General features: G+C 39.0%; 3 protein-coding genes and 3 non-coding genes across 8 annotated transcripts in view; all 6 read left to right on the top strand.

The window, feature by feature from the left end:
- The first annotated feature begins 1,775 nt into the window (after nucleotides 1-1,775).
- Nucleotides 1,776-6,081, top strand: rplp0 (ribosomal protein, large, P0). Of its 2 annotated transcripts, XM_034134957.1 has the most exons (8): nucleotides 1,776-1,857; nucleotides 2,924-3,031; nucleotides 3,134-3,309; nucleotides 3,565-3,652; nucleotides 4,134-4,280; nucleotides 4,440-4,625; nucleotides 5,323-5,463; nucleotides 5,851-6,081. In XM_034134957.1, the coding sequence occupies exons 2-8, from the start codon at nucleotides 2,978-2,980 to the stop codon at nucleotides 6,007-6,009; spliced, it is 951 nt and encodes a 316-aa protein (XP_033990848.1). In that variant the 5' UTR covers nucleotides 1,776-1,857; nucleotides 2,924-2,977; the 3' UTR covers nucleotides 6,010-6,081. The 2 variants fall into 2 exon arrangements, with proteins under 2 accessions (XP_033990848.1, XP_033990849.1); XM_034134958.1 differs by lacking the exon at nucleotides 1,776-1,857 and having other exon boundaries at nucleotides 2,924-3,051.
- On the top strand, nucleotides 2,194-2,323 carry LOC117486595. The gene has a single exon (XR_004556294.1). It is a non-coding gene; the product is annotated as a small nucleolar RNA SNORA63 (small nucleolar RNA).
- Nucleotides 3,361-3,490, top strand: LOC117486594. The gene has a single exon (XR_004556293.1). It is a non-coding gene; the product is annotated as a small nucleolar RNA SNORA63 (small nucleolar RNA).
- LOC117486593 lies at nucleotides 4,842-4,971 on the top strand. Its single transcript, XR_004556292.1, has one exon. It is a non-coding gene; the product is annotated as a small nucleolar RNA SNORA63 (small nucleolar RNA).
- Nucleotides 6,082-8,362: 2,281 nt separating the features above from the next.
- On the top strand, nucleotides 8,363-11,474 carry golga7 (golgin A7). Its single transcript, XM_034134952.1, has 5 exons — nucleotides 8,363-8,430; nucleotides 9,374-9,496; nucleotides 9,586-9,738; nucleotides 9,848-9,949; nucleotides 10,200-11,474. The coding sequence occupies exons 1-5, from the start codon at nucleotides 8,422-8,424 to the stop codon at nucleotides 10,245-10,247; spliced, it is 435 nt and encodes a 144-aa protein (XP_033990843.1). The 5' UTR covers nucleotides 8,363-8,421; the 3' UTR covers nucleotides 10,248-11,474.
- Nucleotides 11,475-15,026: 3,552 nt separating this feature from the next.
- The window catches only part of r3hcc1 (R3H domain and coiled-coil containing 1), an 18,685-nt gene continuing 14,074 nt past the window's right edge, over nucleotides 15,027-19,637 (top strand). For both annotated transcript variants that reach the window (XM_034134949.1, XM_034134950.1), the window contains exons 1-5: nucleotides 15,027-15,220; nucleotides 15,476-15,546; nucleotides 15,632-15,727; nucleotides 18,263-18,392; nucleotides 19,438-19,575. In XM_034134949.1, the coding sequence (XP_033990840.1) occupies nucleotides 15,051-15,220; nucleotides 15,476-15,546; nucleotides 15,632-15,727; nucleotides 18,263-18,392; nucleotides 19,438-19,575 (605 nt within the window). In that variant the 5' untranslated portion in view covers nucleotides 15,027-15,050. The remainder of the gene's footprint in view (nucleotides 15,221-15,475; nucleotides 15,547-15,631; nucleotides 15,728-18,262; nucleotides 18,393-19,437; nucleotides 19,576-19,637) is intronic.

The raw sequence follows: 19,637 nt of genomic DNA, 5'->3' as shown, positions 1-19,637 counted from the left end.
GTTCACACTTAAAAAAAAGAAATCCCAGATATGCATTTGACCCCGACAATATGGAAATAATCCGACTGGCCTGCTAAAACAGAGCAGTTCAATTCAACTGACAAACACAAGGACAAGTCAGCACATCTCTCTTGCGAGGAGACGTTGTGACCTGAAGTCTGAAGTTTGTGAGAGCTTGGAGCTTTCTGGTGAGCTCAGAGAGGTGTGGGCGGATATCCAGAATCTCCAAGTATTCCAGGTCCTTCAGCTGGTGAAGTTGTAAGAAATCTCTCTCTGATACATGTTCATGCCGCAGTTTGAGACTTTTCAGCTTTGGAAAAAGTTGTGGGATTTGAGCTGCCTGAGCTCCTAAATGTGAGGGCCAGGGGTCAATGTGAAGGTGCAGGAGATTTGGTACCTGCACTGACACCGCCTCCATGTCCTGCGGGGACAATCCTGCAACACACAGAGTGAGACTGGTCACTGTGTCTGGAATGGATGTGACATACTTTTTAACAGGCGGGCCCTTGACTATGACCAGTGTTGACAGTTGAGAGAGGTCCCTCAGCCAGGTTTTTAAGTCACCACCATCTGTTGCTAGCAGTCCTAATGGCATCTGGTGATGTGAGTATCTGTGGAAAACAGCAAGACGCTTCAGGCCAGGCATTCGCTTCATTGCATCTGCTTCAAATGAGTGAGTGCAGTCGATAAGTTCCAAACTGGACAAGACTGAGGCCCCATCTCCGCCTGGGGGACCTGGGCTGGGTCTGGACCTATTGTGAAAGGTGCACAGTGTATACCCAACGGACAAAGAGAGATGTTTAAGCATAGGCAGACGGGTAAGTATGGAGGGAACGTGAACCATCCACAAAGTGTCTTGCCACAAAGTGTTTTCACTGAGTCTCGCTTTATGATAGACTAGAGATGTAAGATTTGGAAACGGGAGGACAGCTGAAATTAAGCTACACCCTGCTATAGTGGGAAGTTTAACATCACACATGCTCAGGTGAGTCAACTGCAGGGGTTCATACACAGTGGAGCCATCTAGCAAAAGAGGAGTGCCACTGCCTCTAATAGCCAGACGCTTCAGATGTGTGCATTCCTTTAAGAAGCTGAGGCTTGCTTGGGAGCTTTGGTCCATTACCACTGTGGTGAGAGTAGGAAGGGACGAGGCCAGCCGTTCCAGGTCCTTAGTTCTGGTGCCCCTCAACACCACACTGGTGACTTTTCTGCGGCGCAGAGTGCCCCAAAACGGACTGTTATAATATCCCTTATGGTAACCCAGAACCACCGACCAGTCTTTCCAAAGACATCCGTGGTCAACAAGTTTTTTGAAATACTTGCAGGCTGTCCGGACGCTAAACTTGTCTGCCGCTGAGAGATAACCAAAAACGTGGCTCCAGACCTCTGCCGGGAGCTGAGGTGCCGGCTGTGTCATCGCTTGTGTTTGTTTAATCAATGGTTTTCATTTACCATAAGCCCAGTTAAAAAAAAGGCAGAAACATAATTCTTTATACCGATCTTGATCGTTGAAACGGATGAATGTTTGTCAGTCACTTTGGTTTCGTGGGATTTCCCACGAGGCAGGTGATCGGATGTGATAGCAACCAACCAATAGCTATGAAGCTGACGCCCATACGCCCTTGTGATTGACATAGCAACCAACCAATAGTTATGACGCTGACGCCCATATTCCTTTGTGATTGACAAAGAAACCAACCAATAGCTTTCAAGTGAACGCCTTGTGATTGACATAGCAAACAACCAATAGCTATGAAGATAATGCCCATACTCTCTTGTGATTCGTCACTTATTTTGTATAAACTCTGCTTGCGTCTATTCCTGTTTCTCTTTCTTTCACGCGACCCTCTAGTCACGGTAAGGCCTGCTCCTGCTATTCTAGGAAACAAAAAAAAACCTTTTCCTTTAAACGGAGAAAGGCCACATACGGCTTTTGGTATAACAAGAACCACTTATAGCACTAAAATATATGTTATGGTTCCTGTAAAAGCACGGCGTGGTGACTGGGCCTACTCAATACATGCTAGCTGTTAGCCGGCTAACGTTAGCACTCGGCCACATGGCATGTTGTACAGATCACGTAGCCCATGTTCCGTTTTATACATCGCATCTAATAATGTTTTTATTCTTTCCCTGGAGAAGTGAGTTCAACGGTCACTATCATGTTGATACTTTGAGTCGTTGTTTTTGATCTAGCAGGATAAGTTACAATGCAGCTTGTTTGGTACTGCTTTGTCGTTCCCCCTGCACACAATAAACTGTTTCCTCGCTATACCTGTCAGTTAGCATCACTCGACTGCCAGGCACGAAAGGTTTCAGACATTTAAACCGTTGTGATATCTGCAATGACAAGACAGCTTTTATTCATTTCTGGAGGATATCACAAATCAATTCTTACTAGTAAGAATGCAAATTCTTGATATCAGCAATTCTTATTAGTAATATTTATTTCTGATATCAAATTGAATTTTAACTAGTTAGAATGCAAATTCTTAATCAGAAATTAAATGACTAGATGTAATGTGCATTTCTGATATCAGAAATGCGATTTTTTTTTTTTTTTTAAACTAGTGAGAATTGCATTGTTTTTCTCATTCATTTCAATGGGAGTTGGAATTTGAACTAGTTCAAATGCCAACTTCTGATATCAAGAATTCAATTGTTACAATTCAATTTGAACTAGTAAAAATACCAATTTCTGATATCAAGAATTCAATCTCAACTAGTCGAAATGCCAATTGTTATCAAATACAATTTTGAACTAGTTCCAAATCCTTTTTTAGATATCAGGAATTCAATTTGAAATAAAAATTGAATTATAACTACTTGCCATAGAAGGGTTTCATATGGACCAGTTGTTAGCACTATCACGTATGTTCCGTTTTATACATTGCATCTAACAATGTTTTTATTCTTTCTGCAGATATTACCTTGTCTTTAAATCAGCTGTTCAGCGATCCTTGGAAGCACTGCAAAGATGCCCAGGGAAGACAGGGCCACGTGGAAGTCCAACTATTTTTTGAAAATCATCGTAAGTAGGACTTGACTTATGTAAGTTGTTATCAACACAGTATATATTTTCCACTAAAATGTTTACGGAATATGTATTTGATTGATGTTTATCTATTTGTAGCAACTTCTGGATGATTTCCCCAAATGCTTCGTTGTGGGTGCAGACAATGTCGGCTCCAAGCAGATGCAGACCATCCGTCTGTCTCTGCGAGGAAGGGCTGTGGTACTCATGGGCAAAAACACCATGATGCGCAAAGCCATTCGTGGACACCTTGAGAACAATCCTGCCCTGGAGAAGTGAGTTCAACGGTCACTATCATGTTGATACTTTGAGTCGTTGTTTTGATCTAGCAGGATAAGTTACAATGCAGCTTGTTTGGTACTGCTTTGTCGTTCCCCCTGCACACAATAAACTGTTTCCTCGCTATACCTGTCAGTTAGCATCACTCGACTGCCAGGCACGAAAGGTTTCAGACATTTAAACTGTTTTCATTTAAGAATTGATTGTCATATCTGCCAACAAATCTAATAATGGATTCCATAATTTAACAGGCTTCTGCCTCACATTAAAGGAAATGTGGGCTTTGTCTTCACCAAGGAGGATCTGACCGAGGTTCGGGACCTGCTGCTGCACAACAAGGTGAGAAATTGAATAAAAGAATGGCCCTTATACCACCACTTTACTCTGTTGTTAATCCACACGTTTGCTATTGATGGCTCCTAAAGTAACTTTGTTAACTTAAGATGTTTTAAGTTGCCCGTTATTGGCTATACCTGGCAAACTAATGCAGTCTTAATTGTAAGAATTATGCTGAAAGTTTCGACTCAAATCTTAAATGGACAACCACATAATGCAATTATTAGTGATTTGGTTAACTGTTTTGTTCACTCTAAAGAACAGGATTCAGACATTTTTAAGTGCAGGATAAGTTACAATGCAGCTTGTTTGGTACTGCTTTGTCGTTCCCCCTGCAAACATTAACTGATTCCTCGCTATACCTGTCAGTTAGCATCACTCGACTGCCAGGCACGAAAGGTTTCAGACACACTTAAATAAAAACTTAAACCTCCATTATGTCTTCCAAAATGGAGTCCTAAACTGACTTTTCACAAATCCCCAGGTGCCTGCAGCTGCCCGTGCCGGAGCCCTCGCCCCTTGTGAAGTCACCGTGCCAGCCCAGAACACTGGTCTGGGGCCTGAGAAGACCTCCTTCTTCCAGGCTCTGGGTATCACCACCAAGATCTCTAGGGGAACCATTGAAATCTTGGTGAGCTTAAAACCGTCTTACTATATTAGTTAGTATTTCACTGACTAATTGACATGCTGGATGGATTGCTTCATGTATATCTGCAACCTTATGTCCCAGACTTGTTAGCATAATGTATACAATTGTTTACCAGTAGCTAACAAGCATTTCTCTCTCCAGAATGACGTCAATCTGATCAAGACCGGCGACAAGGTTGGTGCCAGCGAGGCCACGCTCCTCAACATGCTGAACATCTCGCCTTTCTCCTATGGACTCAACATCCAGCAGGTGTATGACAATGGCAGTGTTTACAGTCCTGAGGTGCTCGACATCACTGAGGCTTCTCTGCATGCCAAGTTCCTGGAGGTGAGATTCTGTGCTTGAGTGAAAGCTATCCTTGCAACTAAAAATAACTTATGTTTGGTATCTAACGTTAGCACTCGGCCACATGGCACGTTGTACAGATCACGTAGCCTATGTTCCGTTTTATACATCGCATCTAACAACGCTTTTATTCTTTCCCTGGAGAAGTGAGTTAAACGGTCACTATCATGTTGATACTTTGAGTCGTTGTTTTTGATCTAGCAGGATAAGTTACAATGCAGCTTGTTTGGTACTGCTTTGTCGTTCCCCCTGCACACAATAAACTGTTTCCTCGCTATACCTGTCAGTTAGCATCACTCGACTGCCAGGCACGAAAGGTTTCAGACATTTAAACTTTTCATTTAATAATTGATTGTCATATCTGCGATGACAAGACAGCTTTTATTCATTTCTGGAGGATATCCAGTAAGAATGCAAATTCTTGATATCAACAATTCTTAATAGTAATGTTTATTTCTGATATCAAACCCATTAGAATGCAAATTCTTGATCAGAAATTCCATTATAACTAGTTGTAATGTGTATTTCTGATATCAGAAATGCGATTTTTAACTAGTGAGAATTGCATAGTTTTTCTCATTCATTTCAATGGGAGTTGGAATTTTAACTAGTTCTTAAAAATAACTTGTTTGGTATATCTGTACCATATCCACCATTTAAGATGTGTCTTTTATTCTAGGGTGTGAGGAACATTGCAAGCGTGTGTCTGACGATTGGCTATCCCACTTTGGCCTCTGTCCCCCACACCGTCATCAATGGCTTCAAGAGAGTCCTGGCTGTCGCTGTGGAGACAGACTACTCCTTCCCCCTGGCAGACAAGGTACACACATTCAATCAGCACTAGAGTAACATGTTGATCAGAATTATTTTTACTGTGGGTTCTCTTTGTACGTTTTTCCTTGTTCAATGCGAGTTTCATATTCTGTATAAACGGTAGTCCTCTGAGACAAATGTAATATTGGCCTATATAAACAAACATGGATTCATAGACATGTTTAAGTGCAGGATAAGTTACAATGCAGCTTGTTAAGTACTGCTTTGTCGTTCCCCCTGCAAACATCAACTGTTTCCTCGCTATACCTGTCAGTTAGCATCACTCGACTGCCAGGCACGAAAGGTTTCAGACATCTTGCCACTAATCAGATGTTTGCCTCTGTAAACCAGGAAAACCCTAAATGTAAAACTAACAATATCTTTGTCTTCACAGGTCAAGGCCTTCTTGGCTGACCCATCTGCTTTTGCTGCTGTCGCAGCACCTGTAGCGGCCGCAGCTGAGACCGCTCCGGCTGCTAAGGAGGAGGAGGCTAAGGAAGAGTCTGAGGCTGAGGGATCAGATGATGACATGGGCTTCGGTCTGTTCGACTAAAATAAATACAGCGAACAACCAAGATTGAGTCAAATGACACCATGATTCAATAAAAAAAACATCTTTACTCAACCTGACTTTTCTGATTCTTTAAGTATTGAACTATAATGTTGCATGTGGATAAATGCAGTGGGATTATGTAATTTTATAAAGTTGGGTGTAGAATAAATGTATCTGCTTTATAAAGGGTTTGTTTGAACCATAGACTATATATAAAGGTGTGAACCAATGCTCAAAAACTTCCTACAGTTCCAACATCAAATCTGAGGATGTTATCTTTCTTCAGTCATGGTTAACCTGTAGAGTTTGATATTGAGATGTCTTTTAAACTACTATAATGTCCTCCAATACATTTAAGGTGAATACGTATCACAAGGTGTGTGGTTGTTGTATAGCACGGAGCTAATGATAACATGATTTTAGCAAACTGAACTTGACTAGGGATGAATTGTTTAGTGTCTGAACGATATGGCAAGCAGATTTAGCTTTTCATTTCTGGAGGATATCAAAAATCAATCAAATCAACTTAGAATGCAAATGATCAGAAATTCAATTGTAACTAGTTGTAATGTGTAGTTCTGATATCAGAAATGCGATTTTAACTAGAGAATTGCATCGTTTTTCTCATTCATTTCAATGGGAGTTGAATGTCTGATAGTAATTCAATTGTTACAATTCAATTTGAACTAGTAAAAATACCAATTTCTGATATCAAGAATTCAATTTGAACTAGTCGAAATGCCAATTGTTGACATCAGAAATACAATTTGAACTAGTTGAATCATTTTTTGATATCAGGAATTCAATTGTAAATAGTTATAAATACAAATTGAATTATAACTACTTGCCATAGAAGGGTTTCATATGGACTAGTTGCATTAAAGAATATAAATGTGTAACCTATGGGACAGGCGAAATTGTATTGTCAAACGACCATCTCATCCGGGAAAATGGTTAGAATAACCTGTTAAACCCCATGCAAAACACAACAATATTCACGAAACTGTGTCTCAGGGCTTCTTAACATTTAACAACCTATTAATGTGTCATACCCACTTAATGGGAAGAAACTCAGCTAACTGACGATATTAACAATTTTTACCTAAACAAAACACAACTCTAACAGCGCAGAGCCTCTGAATTAGCACTAAGCGAAAGAGTGCAAACGCACTTAGCACATAACTCATGGTAGAAATATGTTATACTTCATGCTATCTGCACAAACTAGATAGCATATGAAAGCTGAGATTCCACAGATTCCAATGGTATAGGTATCATCACTGTGCGACCAAAACTCACGGCAGCGAAGCCAGAAAAGACAACACACAACTTCACTTTACGGGGCCAAAACGGCAAATACGTCTTACCTTTGCTGTTTTCTGATCAAAAGTTGTGTTCAATGGCATTACAACGCATATAAACACTGCTGAAGGTTAATCCAATGTCTCTGTGTCACTTTGAAATTATTACTGATAATCCATCATAACATTTATGGCATTAAGCCTAGTTTTCATATAGAGCGTAAGGTAGCTTTCGGTTTGGGCATGCTGGCTGCGCATCACTCTCATTCACCAATGGTAATGTTTAGATGGATTTAGGAACTTCCCCTCGATTCTATTGGCTCTAACGGTTAAAAAAGAGGTGTCAATCATCAAAATCGACCAATGAGTTCCAGAGAGATATGGCAAATACACCCAAATGACCCCAGAGGTGTTTTTTTTCTTTCTAAACCTCTCTAAAAATGTCAAATGTAACTTGTTTTGCATCAATCTTGATACAGAGTACTTATTATATGTTATAGTTTGGATTCCTAAAGCTTTTAGTCTACTATCCCATCATTCAAGGGTGCTTTTCACTATAAGTAATGGTTTTCTTTGGACGGAAACTATAATTTACATTTTTTTACTATGTTCAATCTGAATTTACTTTAAAAATAAAAACATCTATATTGATTCTGACTTTTCTACATCCAACTCACAGGTTTATCATCGCTTTGAGAACAAAGATTATTAATTTACCCCTTTTAGAAGTGAAGATATAGTCATTTGTTCTGGGAATGTCATTTTCGAGCCGGAGACCTGAAAAACAGGCTTGGGGTTTGATGATGATAATGCGTGATATTTATGAAGCACATTTCAGTGCTCAGACCTTTATATATATACAGTCTATGGCTATTGCAGGTCTCCCTTGAAAAAGAGATCTATGATCTCAATGGGACCAATCTGGTTAAATAAAGGTTTGAAATGAAATGAAATGAAGACGCTATAATTATAATGTGCAGTTTAAGATTTATAGGGATTAACCAAGTGAGGGACTTGATGTGTCTAGTTCTACTTTTATTCTGAAAATAATACACCGGAAGTCGATTGAGCTGGGGCGTAGTTGTGTAGCAGCTGTAGGGAAATATCCACAATGGCTGAGGTAAGGTTTTTGTGGTTTTATTCGTTATAATATATTGACAGGTGATTGGATGCCTGGGTATTTAACAATGTTAGAATTAGTTATTTCTATTGGTTGACGATAAAGGCTAACCTAGCCATTCATACTGCTTCAGCGGATCGGTCAGCAAACGTAAGCTAACGAAGCTAGCTAACGTTACCCTTATCAGTGGATTGCTATACTAAACATTATTTTATACTTTTATATTGTAATATGATTAATGTTTGTTTAGTAGCCTAAATCAACAGTGTCAACAGAAGGAACAATTGTCATCGGATATCAATTACATCTAAAACCGATATGTTTTGTGGTAGCTGTTGGCTTGTTAATAACGTTAGCATGATTAAATGAGTCTAATGATTAACAGTGGTATAACGTAACTAAGTACATTTGATCAAGTACTGTACTTAAGTACAATTTTGAGGAATTTGTTCTCTACTTTAGTATTTCAATGTTTTGCTACTTTGTACTTCTACTCCACTACAGTTCAGGGGTAAATTGTGTACTTTAACTCCACTATAATACCTTTAGTTACTTTGCAGGTTTGGATTAATGATGTGAAAAATAATCAACCCTTAAATAATACTTTAGTTACACCTGGAGTAAATTCACAAGCTACCCTGTAGCAAATACAGTCATTAAAACTAGCTGTACCTTTACCAGCTTTGATAATAATTATAATCAAAACATCTGATATATATTATTCTGAAATGGACCAATCCGCAAAATGGCTACTTTTACTTTTGGTACTTTAAGTTGAGTAGCATTTTTTAATGTAGTATTTTTACTTAAATTCGGAGTACTTCTCCCGCCTCTGATGACATTGCAGCTGGCATTACAGGAGCTGCTACTGTTCAAATCCTTAAGAAAGATATTCTTCATGAAAGAAAGCATCCTCCTCATTGTTGATTTTGTTCTGCCCCAGACCCACAGTTTACAGGACCTTCAGCAGCCAACTGCCTCTTCCAAGGTGTTCGTCCAGAGAGACTACGGCTCAGGAACCATCTCCAAGTTCCATACCAAGTTTCCCTCTGAACTGGAGCCTAGGGTGCGTACTGTGTTTACATCCATGTAATGATTATTGACTGAATGTTAAAAGAAAGTGTCTAAATAAATTAAATATTTGCATTGTTTCAGATTGATAAGCAGCAGTTTGAGGAAACCATCCAGACTCTTAACAACTTGTATGCAGAAGCAGAGAAACTAGGAGGGAAGTCGTATTTGGAAGGATGTCTGGCTTGTATAACTGCCTACACAATATTCCTCTGTATGGAGACACACTATGAAAAGGTCAAACTGCTTTAATATTATTATTTGTATCAATTAGCTCATATTTATGTCTCTGGTTGAACAGATCTACAAATCAATGTGTATCTTCAATGTGTCTTTCTGTGTGCAGGTTTTAAAGAAGATTGCCAGGTACATCAAGGACCAGAATGAAAAGATTTACGCTCCCAGAGGCTTGCTGTTGACAGACCCCATAGAGAGAGGCCTCAGAGTTGTATCCTTATTCGTCTATGAAATATTTTAATCTACAAGCTTGGCCAGGTTATTCTTTAAAATGTGCCTAATTTTACTTTAAAATTAAATAGTGTCTTTGAATCCTTAAGGGAATATGATACATAGCCCAATAAATGAGGTAGTAAATAATACCTGGTGTAACGCTTTGTATGCTAAGAAAAGTACTTTATTGAAAATATAAGAAAATGTTCATTTGCAATGTGTTTTTTCCTTAACTTTCTATCTTCTAGGTTGAAATTACCATCTTTGAAGAGAGAAGTATTGGCTCTGGAAGATAAAGAACCTGGCAGAAGAGAGTCCTTCTGGTGTATTTAAAATGAAGAGTCGGACTCTTGTGAGGGGGGGATTGGAACAAAATCTTTTGAACTCGAGTGCAGGGCCACCATCAATAAATTAGGATTTTTCTAGAGGTTCTCTTCCAAAAACTGTCAGCCATGAACTTTGCTTTAAAATTATTATTTTTTATACGCAGTCAATATGATATCTGACCCCTTTTAATTGACTTATTTTTAATCATTTAGACATACAAAAGGAGTAACTCTACTCATCCCATTGTACCTGTATAATGACAATAAATGATTCTATATTTACTACCATATAGCCAAAACGTAAAAAGACACAAGGTAAACTCCATTGTCTCTATGTTTTGGCTATTTTAATGCTAACATAATTTTTTTCTCCCTCTTTCTACCTCTCTGTACCTCTCTGTAAAGGCTGATTATTCCGACCAGATACCTTGCATCTTTCTGGCAGCACATATTCAGATTTCTGCTTAACCTGAATTAATGTATATACATTTGATCTGATACTTATATCTGTTATTTAAGTACTCTACTGTCTGCCTATCCCTCGTTATGTTTATGAATGTGTTTTTATACATGTGGTGATGTATAAATCATGTCCTAATTGATCAATTGATCTTTATTAATAGTGCCATTGTGTGAAATGCTTTTTGACCATGGTATATATATATAAGTGATTTTTGACTTGCAAATCATTTTATGTCAATAATCTAAAGTCAAACTGTAATAAGAAATATGTAGGAATAGAGTTGTTGGCACAGTCTGTAAACAGTATCCTGTTATGGGCAGTGCTTCACAGTATTTACATGCTGGTTGTAGCCTTTGTTAAGGCAAATGTTTTCTTGTCTGTGCATGAATGTGACTTTTTTGGTCTTGTGCAACATGCTGTCTTCTTCAGAACTGGTTTTGTTTGTGAGTGAAGAAAGAGCGTGGGTACTGTTAATAAGTCCATCACAATGTAACAGCGTGACCAAGTACATTTTGAGAAATGTCCGTCTGTGTCATAGTACAACAGTCCTGTTTCACCATCGATATTGCGAATGTCTTACCCTTTTTGAATATTATCAACAAACCACCACAGAAACCTTAAACACTCATCCCCACATATGATTGCTATTGTTGGTGTTTGATACACCTTGTGTACTTTTCTTTAAAAATTTCGTTTTGTTTTATCTTAATAAATTTACGTTTTCCTGAAATTTGTATAGCTCCTTGAGTTTGACTTTATTTCAAATATCAGAGTGCATACGGCTTGAAGAAAATAAATTGCATTTCTATGTATGGGCAATGGGTTCAAACAGTGGTATTTGGTTGAAAGTAATTAAGTACATTTACTCAAGTACTGTACTCAAGCACAATTTTGAAGGGCTTGTACTTTGCATGAGTAATTTAATGCTACTTCATACTTCTACTCCGCTATATCTCAGATGGAAAATGTTATGTTCTGTTAAAGTATAAACTTGTGGACTAACTGGTAAAGGTACAAACAAACGGAATATGATATAAAACAGAAAGTCAATACATTTTTCTATCAAAACTTTGTTTATCTACAAGAGCAAGATGCTACTTGATGCAACAATAATATCATAGAATCTAACAACGCAGCACTGAGATCTAATAATACTAACACTGAAGTTCTGCCACTGTCTGTGTTTAAGTGGATGTCATTGAAGACCTTTACAAGAGCAGTCTCAGTGCTGTGGTTTGGACGAAATCCTGACTGGAACACATCCAAACAGTTATTTAAATGCAAGAAATTACTCAACTGTTGAAAAATTACTTTTTCAATGATTTTACCTATAAATGGCAGGTTTGATATTGGCCTGTAATTGTTCATTACTGAAGGGTCTAGATTATGCTTTTTTAAGAGCGGTTTAATGACTGCAGTTTTCAGGGCCTGTGGAAAAACACCTGAGTGAAGAGACTTGTTTATTATATGAAGTTGATCTGAGGCCATGCAAGGAAAAACATTTTTGAAAAACCCTGTTGGAATAATATCAAGGCAGCAGGAGGAGGATTTCAGAAGTTGTATAATGTCCTCTAGGTTTTTATCATTAATCAGATGGAATTGTGTCATGGTGTTTGAATTGATTTTAGGTGGACACAGAGACAAAACATTTGCTGTACCTGATGCATGAATTTTGTCAGTGAAGAAGGAGGCAAAGTCATTGCACGCCCTTTTTTGCACGGTGGATAGAAATTCAGAGGCTACTGACACACTGGGGGGTTAGTTAGTCTGTCGACGGTAGCACACAAGGCACGTGCGTTGTTTTTGTTTTTGGCAATGATATCAGAGAAGAAAGACTGTCGGGCAATTTTCAATTCCAAATTATAAAAGCCAAGTCTCTCTTTATAGATTTCAAAGTGAACCTGGAGATTTGTTTTTCGCCACCTACGTTCAGCTTTTCGACACTCTCTTTTTTTCTGTTCTCACGGTCATGGCCTTTCTCCATGGAGATATTTTCTTCCCAGTCACTTCCTTTACCTTAGTTGGAGCAATGGTATCTATAACATTTTACATTTTTTAGTTAAAATGATCTACTAGCTCATTTACTGAGATGTTAGCAGGGGCAAGTGTGGAAGAAAAATTCTGAGTAAACATTTCCCTAGTATTTTCAGTTAAATATCGCTTTGTGGTTACCTCTTTTTGAACATGTTTGTGAACAGAAATAGAGCTCTCAAAGAAAATACAGGAATGATCAGAGAGTGCAACATCAGTCACCACAACCTTAGAGATATTCAGACCCTTTGAGATAATTAAGTCCAGAGTGTGCCCCTTATTGTGCGTGGGCTCCGTCACATGCTGAGTCAGTCAAGAACACAAAACAGTTCTTTAGCCCCTCTGTCCTGGGGGTTGTCAACATGGATGTTAAAATCACCAACAATGACTAGACAGTCAAAGTCAATACACACTATAGACAGCAGTTCAGTAAAGTCATCAAAAAAGCTTGCACAGTATTTGGGTGGTCTATAGATATTTAGGAACTCGAGAGGAGCATTTCAGCTGAAGGGCCACATATTCAAAAGAAGCAAAGTTCCCATAAAATGTCTTCCTGCATTGAAGGGAATCATTGTACAAAATAGCAACTCCACCTCCTTTCTTATGCATTCTTTCCTGACTCATAAAACTAAAGTTGGGAGGGGTTGATTCGATAACAGCTGCACTGTTATTTTGTTCAATCCATGTTTCCGTTAAAAACATAAAATCGAGATTGTGCTCAGTGATAAAATCATTGATTCAAAATGTTTTACCTGCCAAAGACCTGACATTTAATAAAGCTAGTTTAAGTTTGTTAAATACACTATCAGTCAGATTTTTTGTGGCAAGCTGTGGCTGACATGGAATCACTTCAAATTTGATAAACTCACACAAACTTTTGAGCGCTTCCTGTGTCTAAGCTGATTCACCGCTCTTAATCTATTACCTATCAACACAGATATCGGCAAAGCTACTGGCAGGCAGGGCCCCGGCTTGTCCTGGAAAGAGTTGAGAGTGCCATACGCCCTTGAGCCTGGACCCAGCACATATCAGTTAGAGATTACGTTTTGTACACACACATTCTTATCAGGCTTCGGAGACAGTGAAGGGGGGGGGGGGGAGGACGTTTTGGACTTGGTGCCAACCCTCTGTATCTCCTTCATCTGCTCATCAAACTCCAGGGGGGTGGGCGAGGGTGAAAGGGTGAGCGGAGAGTAAAGATACAAGTACTTTCTCCACCTCTGTAGTTCAGTATAAAGCTAACTTAATCTTTCCGACCACAGGATCCTTTCTTCTGTCCACCCTGGCGTTTCCGTGTTTCGATGGCCTTTATCTCCCTAAGCAAGAAAATCAATTCACCATCATTTGACATGATAGTGACGTAGCTGGATGCGAGGAAGAACCAGAAACTAGGATTTCTATTCTCTATCGCTGGGTCAGGGGGTGTGAAGGACCAGGGTACGCAAAAACTAGGAATGCAGGTTGATGTGGAAAAAATAAGGATTTTATTTACCCTATATATATATATATATATACAGTTTTAGGATGGGTTACAAAATCAATTAGGATGAAAAAAAGGTGTATTATTAATAAGATACACAGATACAATCTAGCATTAATGAACAAACCAAAAACGTCACCAAAATGGGTGATTTTCTGTGTGCTCTTCTATCCAAGAGCAACTCACATACACACAGCCTTCCTCTCCACACTGCAGGCATTTATAGCAATGCTGGCCAGTCCATTGTTGAGTGCAGGGGGAAGAGGCTCAAATGAGTGGTTTAAATGAAGTGGCCTCCTTAAACACCCCTCAGGGTTTGAGGGGAATGGCGTAGTCCAATTAGCTGACACATATATATAGGCAGGTGGGTTTCATCAGCTCAGCCCTTTGCCAGGAGCAAGGTGAGCTGCAAAACACTGACAATAGGATTAAAAACAACACAATTCACAATAAGTATATTACACAAGATTGCATGCACTCAATCTAGTCAAAATAAAGTTGTTTCAAATAAATGTGTGTATGTCTGAACAAAAAGCCTAACCTTTAGCATGTGTGTTTGTTTGTGAGGCTTGTAGCCTTCACAGGGGGCAACCAAACAAACATTCCTTGTTTTCTCTTCTTTTTTTTTAAACTAGCTAGATTTCCGAAAGATTGCAAAATAGACTCTCAAAATATGAGTGCAGAGGATGTACATTTTACAGTGGTTTGGCTAACTGGCAAGAGGATATGGCAAGATGTTGATGCAACATTAGCAACATACTGTATTGTAATTCATTATCTGTGTTCTTTCTATCAGATCATGGCACATCTGAAAGACATGGTGACTGTTTCCATTCAGCATGTTCACAACGACTCCATTTATGAGAACGTGTGCATCAGCCCGGAAAAGCTTTGCCATGTGATCGAGATCTATGACTTCCCTGTTCTTTTCAAAACTGATGACCTCCTGGATGCTTTCGCAGAATACAGGTACGAGCAGCGCTTTAAGATCCTTAACTTCTCTACAGATGGTTCATTTTATCTCAGTAGCTTTTCTACTCTAGTTCAGGGGACCTCGGTTTCCAAGTTTATCTATTCTTTAAAATGTGAATTAGATATTTTTTCTGTATTTACTCTAAAATATAAAGTTTAAGGGCTTTCCTGAATGTCCGTAGTCCGTAAATTAAAACCTCAAACAATTGGTCCAGCTGCCAGTGTCCTCACGTGCTTTCCTGTGTGTTGCAGTGATGGTGGGATGAAGATCGAGTGGGTGGACGACACACACGCCCTGGGGGTCTTCTCCAGTGAGACGGCAGGTATAACTCCTCACTGCACAATACATGTAGTGCTTGGAATATAATTATAAAAAAATGAACTGACATTGATAAATGTCATGTGCAGCACTCCATGCTCTCTCCATCTGCCATCCGACGCTGAAGACGAGAGCACTGACTGAAGCGAGTCAAAAATCCAAAGGCAAGGCCACCAGGCGGGCAGGTAGGCTATTTGATCCACTAAACCTATATGAGCTACTCTGAATACATTTACGTTTTCCTGAAATATGTATAGCTCCTTGAGTTTGACTTTATTTCAAATATCAGAGTGTATACGGCTTGAAGAAAATAAATTGCATTTCTATGTAGGCCTATGGGCAATTGGTTCAAACATCGGTATTTGGTTGAAAGTAATTAAGTACATTTACTCAAGTAGGGCCTACTGTACTTAAGTACAATTTTGAAGGGCTTGTACTTTACATGAATAATTTAACTTCATACTTCTACTCCTTTATATCTCAGATTGAATTTTTTTATACTGTTAAAGTATAAACTTGTGGATTAACTGGTAAAGGTACAAACAAGTGGAATATGATATATAAAACAGAAAGTCAATAATGTTTTGTCAAAACTTTGTTTATCTACAAGAGCAAAATGATGCAACAATAATAGCCTATCATAGAATCTAACAATGTCATATATGAAAATAAATCACACATGGAGGTTTATTGTTGCAGAATTACTCCTTTTACTTTTCATACTTTAAGTAGGCCTACATTGTTCTGATAAAACCTCCATACTTTACTTAAAGGGGACCTATCATGCAAAATGCACTTTTGTACGTCTTTTATACATGAATATGTGTTCCAGGGAACTCACCAAGTGTCAGAAAACACAACCCTCTCTATTTTCCTCCATACCCAAATCTCTAAAAAAGGGGTTGCAACGGATCTGATAAAAACTGATCCAGATTTGAACACTGTCCTGACGTCAGGACGGTGGCGCTACGGCTATTGGGCCAACTCCACCAATCAGGAGGAGACAGCCACGGCCATTGCCGTATATAGTGTAGGACCACTTTAAAGTGGACCTATCATGCTATATTATAATAATATAGTGTAGGACCATACCTATATAAGGCATATTTATACTTTTTTTTCAAAATACCAAACAGATCATGCATTTTAGCCATGCCTCATTTCGCTCAATGTGCACTTTTTTATCCCTGTTTTTGCAAGGGCTGATTCTGTGAGAACAGCACCACCTACAGGCCTGGCATATGTACTACAGCGTCTCCAGCGCTTTCGAACGGCAATGGCCGTGGCTGTCTCCTCCTGATTGGTGGAGTTGGCCCAATAGCCGTAGCGCCACCGTCCTGACGTCAGGACAGTGTTCAAATCTGGATCAGTTTTTATCAGATCCGTTGCAGCCCCTTTTTTTAGAGATTTGGGTATGGAGGAAAATAGAGAGGGTTGTGTTTTCTGACACTTGGTGAGTTCCGTGGAACACCGGGGACACTATTCATGTATAAAAGACGTACAAAAGTGTATTTTGCATGATAGGTCCCCTTTAAGTAAGGTTTTGAATGTAGGACTTTTATTTGTAATGGAGTTTTCTATCATTAATGTATTGGCAATTTTACTTCAGTAAAAAATCGGAATACATCTTCCACCAATGGTATTTTGTTTGAGTAATTATGAACACAACAACTATTAGTGGGTTTAGTTTAACTAGATTTGTATAAAGTAGCTTTTATTGTGAACAAATCTGACCGGATGTCATGCTGGTTCTGAAGGAACGCCTGAAAACAACAAACATCTGCTTCCGGTAGCTAAATATTTCAAGCTAACTACTGATACACTGCTGTCTGTAGCTGTATTTGCAGTCATCTTCGCTCTCTACGGCTACAACATTACTTAAACTCACTTAATTCAAGTCCAAAAACAAATCAAGGAGAATTTTACCATAACGGTGAGCCTGCTCGAGTTACTGCAAGCTTTAGCTAACGTCCAGTACAACAACAGTGCACGTTAACCAGAGTATGTTAGCTTTGTTTTAAGTTGCTAACTTTTGTTTTAGTTTGACATAAACACACATAACCAGCACGCTTTCCGCTCTACTTACTTTGAAGTAATCTAGGAATTGTTACTTCTCACTCTGGTTGCTAGCTAACGTTACTGGCTACAGTTGCCATAGTGAATTTGTATTTGGCTTACGATAGATGGTTGTTTTAAACCGTTAGGATAACGTTAGATCAGGTGTAATGTAACCAAATACATTTAGTACTTAAGTACAATTTTGAGCTACTAGTAGTTTACTTGAGTGTTGGCTACTTTATACCTGTACTCCACTACAATTCAGATGTAAATAGTGCACTTTTACTCCACTACATTTGTTTTATACCTTAATAAATCCACAAGCTACCTTACACCAAGCACATGAATTGATATGAGCTCCACCTTTACCAGCTGTGGTAAATACACTAATGCATCAATAATTACAATCAAAACATAATATATATATTATAAGAAAATGGGACAATCTGCACAATGAATAAGTTTACTTATGGTACTTTAAGAACACATTGATGCTAATACTTTTTTACTTTTACTTGAGTAACATTTGCAATGCAGGACTTTTACTTTTAACAGAGTATTCATACACTGTGGTATTGCAACTTTTACTGCAGTACAAGATACAAGTACTTTCTCCACCTCTGTAGTTCAGTATAAAGCTAACTTCATCTCTCCGACCACAGGATCATTTCTTCTGTCCACCCTGGCGTTTCCTTGTTTCGATGGCCTTTATCTCCCTAAGCAAGAAAATCAATTCCTGCACTATGTCAAGGAGGAGCTGGAAACATACATACAGAAGAGCAACCACAAGAGGTAAGGCTACGACCATTACACCGTAGGAAGGAACCACAACACAGGACACAACATAAGTCACAAGCTTTACATTCTTACGTTTCATTAGTTTTATATTCCGTTACAGTTATTAACTTGTCCTCACCAGCAACAGCAAACTAAAATCCTTCTATTCTCATTCATAAATGTTTACTACAACAATACCAATCACTGTTATGTAGCTTTTATAAAATGAAGTAAAAAATGCCTCACAATTGGGATAAACCAGACAAACCAATCCATACGACACACCACACATACACAAATACATATGCATGGTACTCGGACAATTATCAAAGCATATTTAGTAAAAACTGTAACCGGACTGGGCAGATAAAAGAGGAAAGTGGTAGTGCAGCAATCACGACAGAGGCAGTGTTTAAATCCAAAAAAAGGCTTTATTGCTATTTGCTACCAAACTCAAAAATACCTTCCAAAACACAAAGGCTAACGTAGCCGGGCCGCTAACCGACTTACCAGCTTACCAAAAACTTGTTCTTACACTGGGAGCCTCCTGCTCCCTCCATGTGCCACACACAACTGAACAACTCTGTGTGCTTTGTCTCCCTTGAGGGAGTGATTAGCACCAGGTGTGTGGGTCTCCACACCTGCTCCCAATACTGCTAATTGGGAGAGGGTGGAGCCACCTCTTGGGAATGTAGGTGCCTCCCACTACCCTGCTTCTCAGCCCCTTACAAAAAAATAATAATCCTGCCTCAAGAAATTTATTTTTCAGCAGCCTAACCACAGATTCAGCAGATCTGAAAATGTAGGAGCTACAAACAGAAACACAGGCATCACTGGATTTAAAATGAAACAAAAAAAGAGATAAAAGGATGTGACTTAAAAAGAGCTTTAACTTAACTTTAGTATCTGATCATAATGGGTGAATTCGAACTGTTAATTTAGATCTTTATATAGAGATGTCTGTGATTACATTTACATGCTTGTGATTTTTGTTATATTTTTTATGCTGTTGAAAAAACATGACCTTACCGTCTACCTCTGCCCTCCGTGTCCCGTCCAGTGTGCTCCTGTTCCCCCCTCTGCCCAGCAGACTGCGGTACCTGATCCACCGGACCGTAGAGGACCTGCCAGAACTCTCCACCTTCTCAGTCGGGGACAGCTGGTGCCGTCGGGTGGTGGTCTGCCACCTGGAGCTCAGGTACTGAATATAGAGCTTTTTTAATTTGATGTGCAATAAACATCTCTGATACAGTATATTGC

Source organism: Trematomus bernacchii, unplaced genomic scaffold (assembly GCF_902827165.1).
Source record: "Trematomus bernacchii unplaced genomic scaffold, fTreBer1.1, whole genome shotgun sequence".
Taxonomy (NCBI): Eukaryota; Metazoa; Chordata; class Actinopteri; order Perciformes; family Nototheniidae; genus Trematomus; species Trematomus bernacchii.
This window is presented reverse-complemented; position numbering and strand designations above follow the sequence as displayed.

Bases quoted from the DNA above. Each gene is read 5' to 3' on its own strand.
- rplp0 (XM_034134957.1), top strand. From the start codon at position 2,978: ATGCCCAGGGAAGACAGGGCCACGTGGAAGTCCAACTATTTTTTGAAA. The intron at 3,310-3,564 runs GTGAGTTCAACG...ATAATTTAACAG, and splicing joins AACAATCCTGCCCTGGAGAA to GCTTCTGCCTCACATTAAAG. The intron at 4,281-4,439 runs GTGAGCTTAAAA...TTCTCTCTCCAG, and splicing joins GGGGAACCATTGAAATCTTG to AATGACGTCAATCTGATCAA.
- golga7 (XM_034134952.1), top strand. The intron at 9,739-9,847 runs GTCAAACTGCTT...TTCTGTGTGCAG, and splicing joins TGGAGACACACTATGAAAAG to GTTTTAAAGAAGATTGCCAG. The intron at 9,950-10,199 runs GTATCCTTATTC...TCTATCTTCTAG, and splicing joins TAGAGAGAGGCCTCAGAGTT to GTTGAAATTACCATCTTTGA.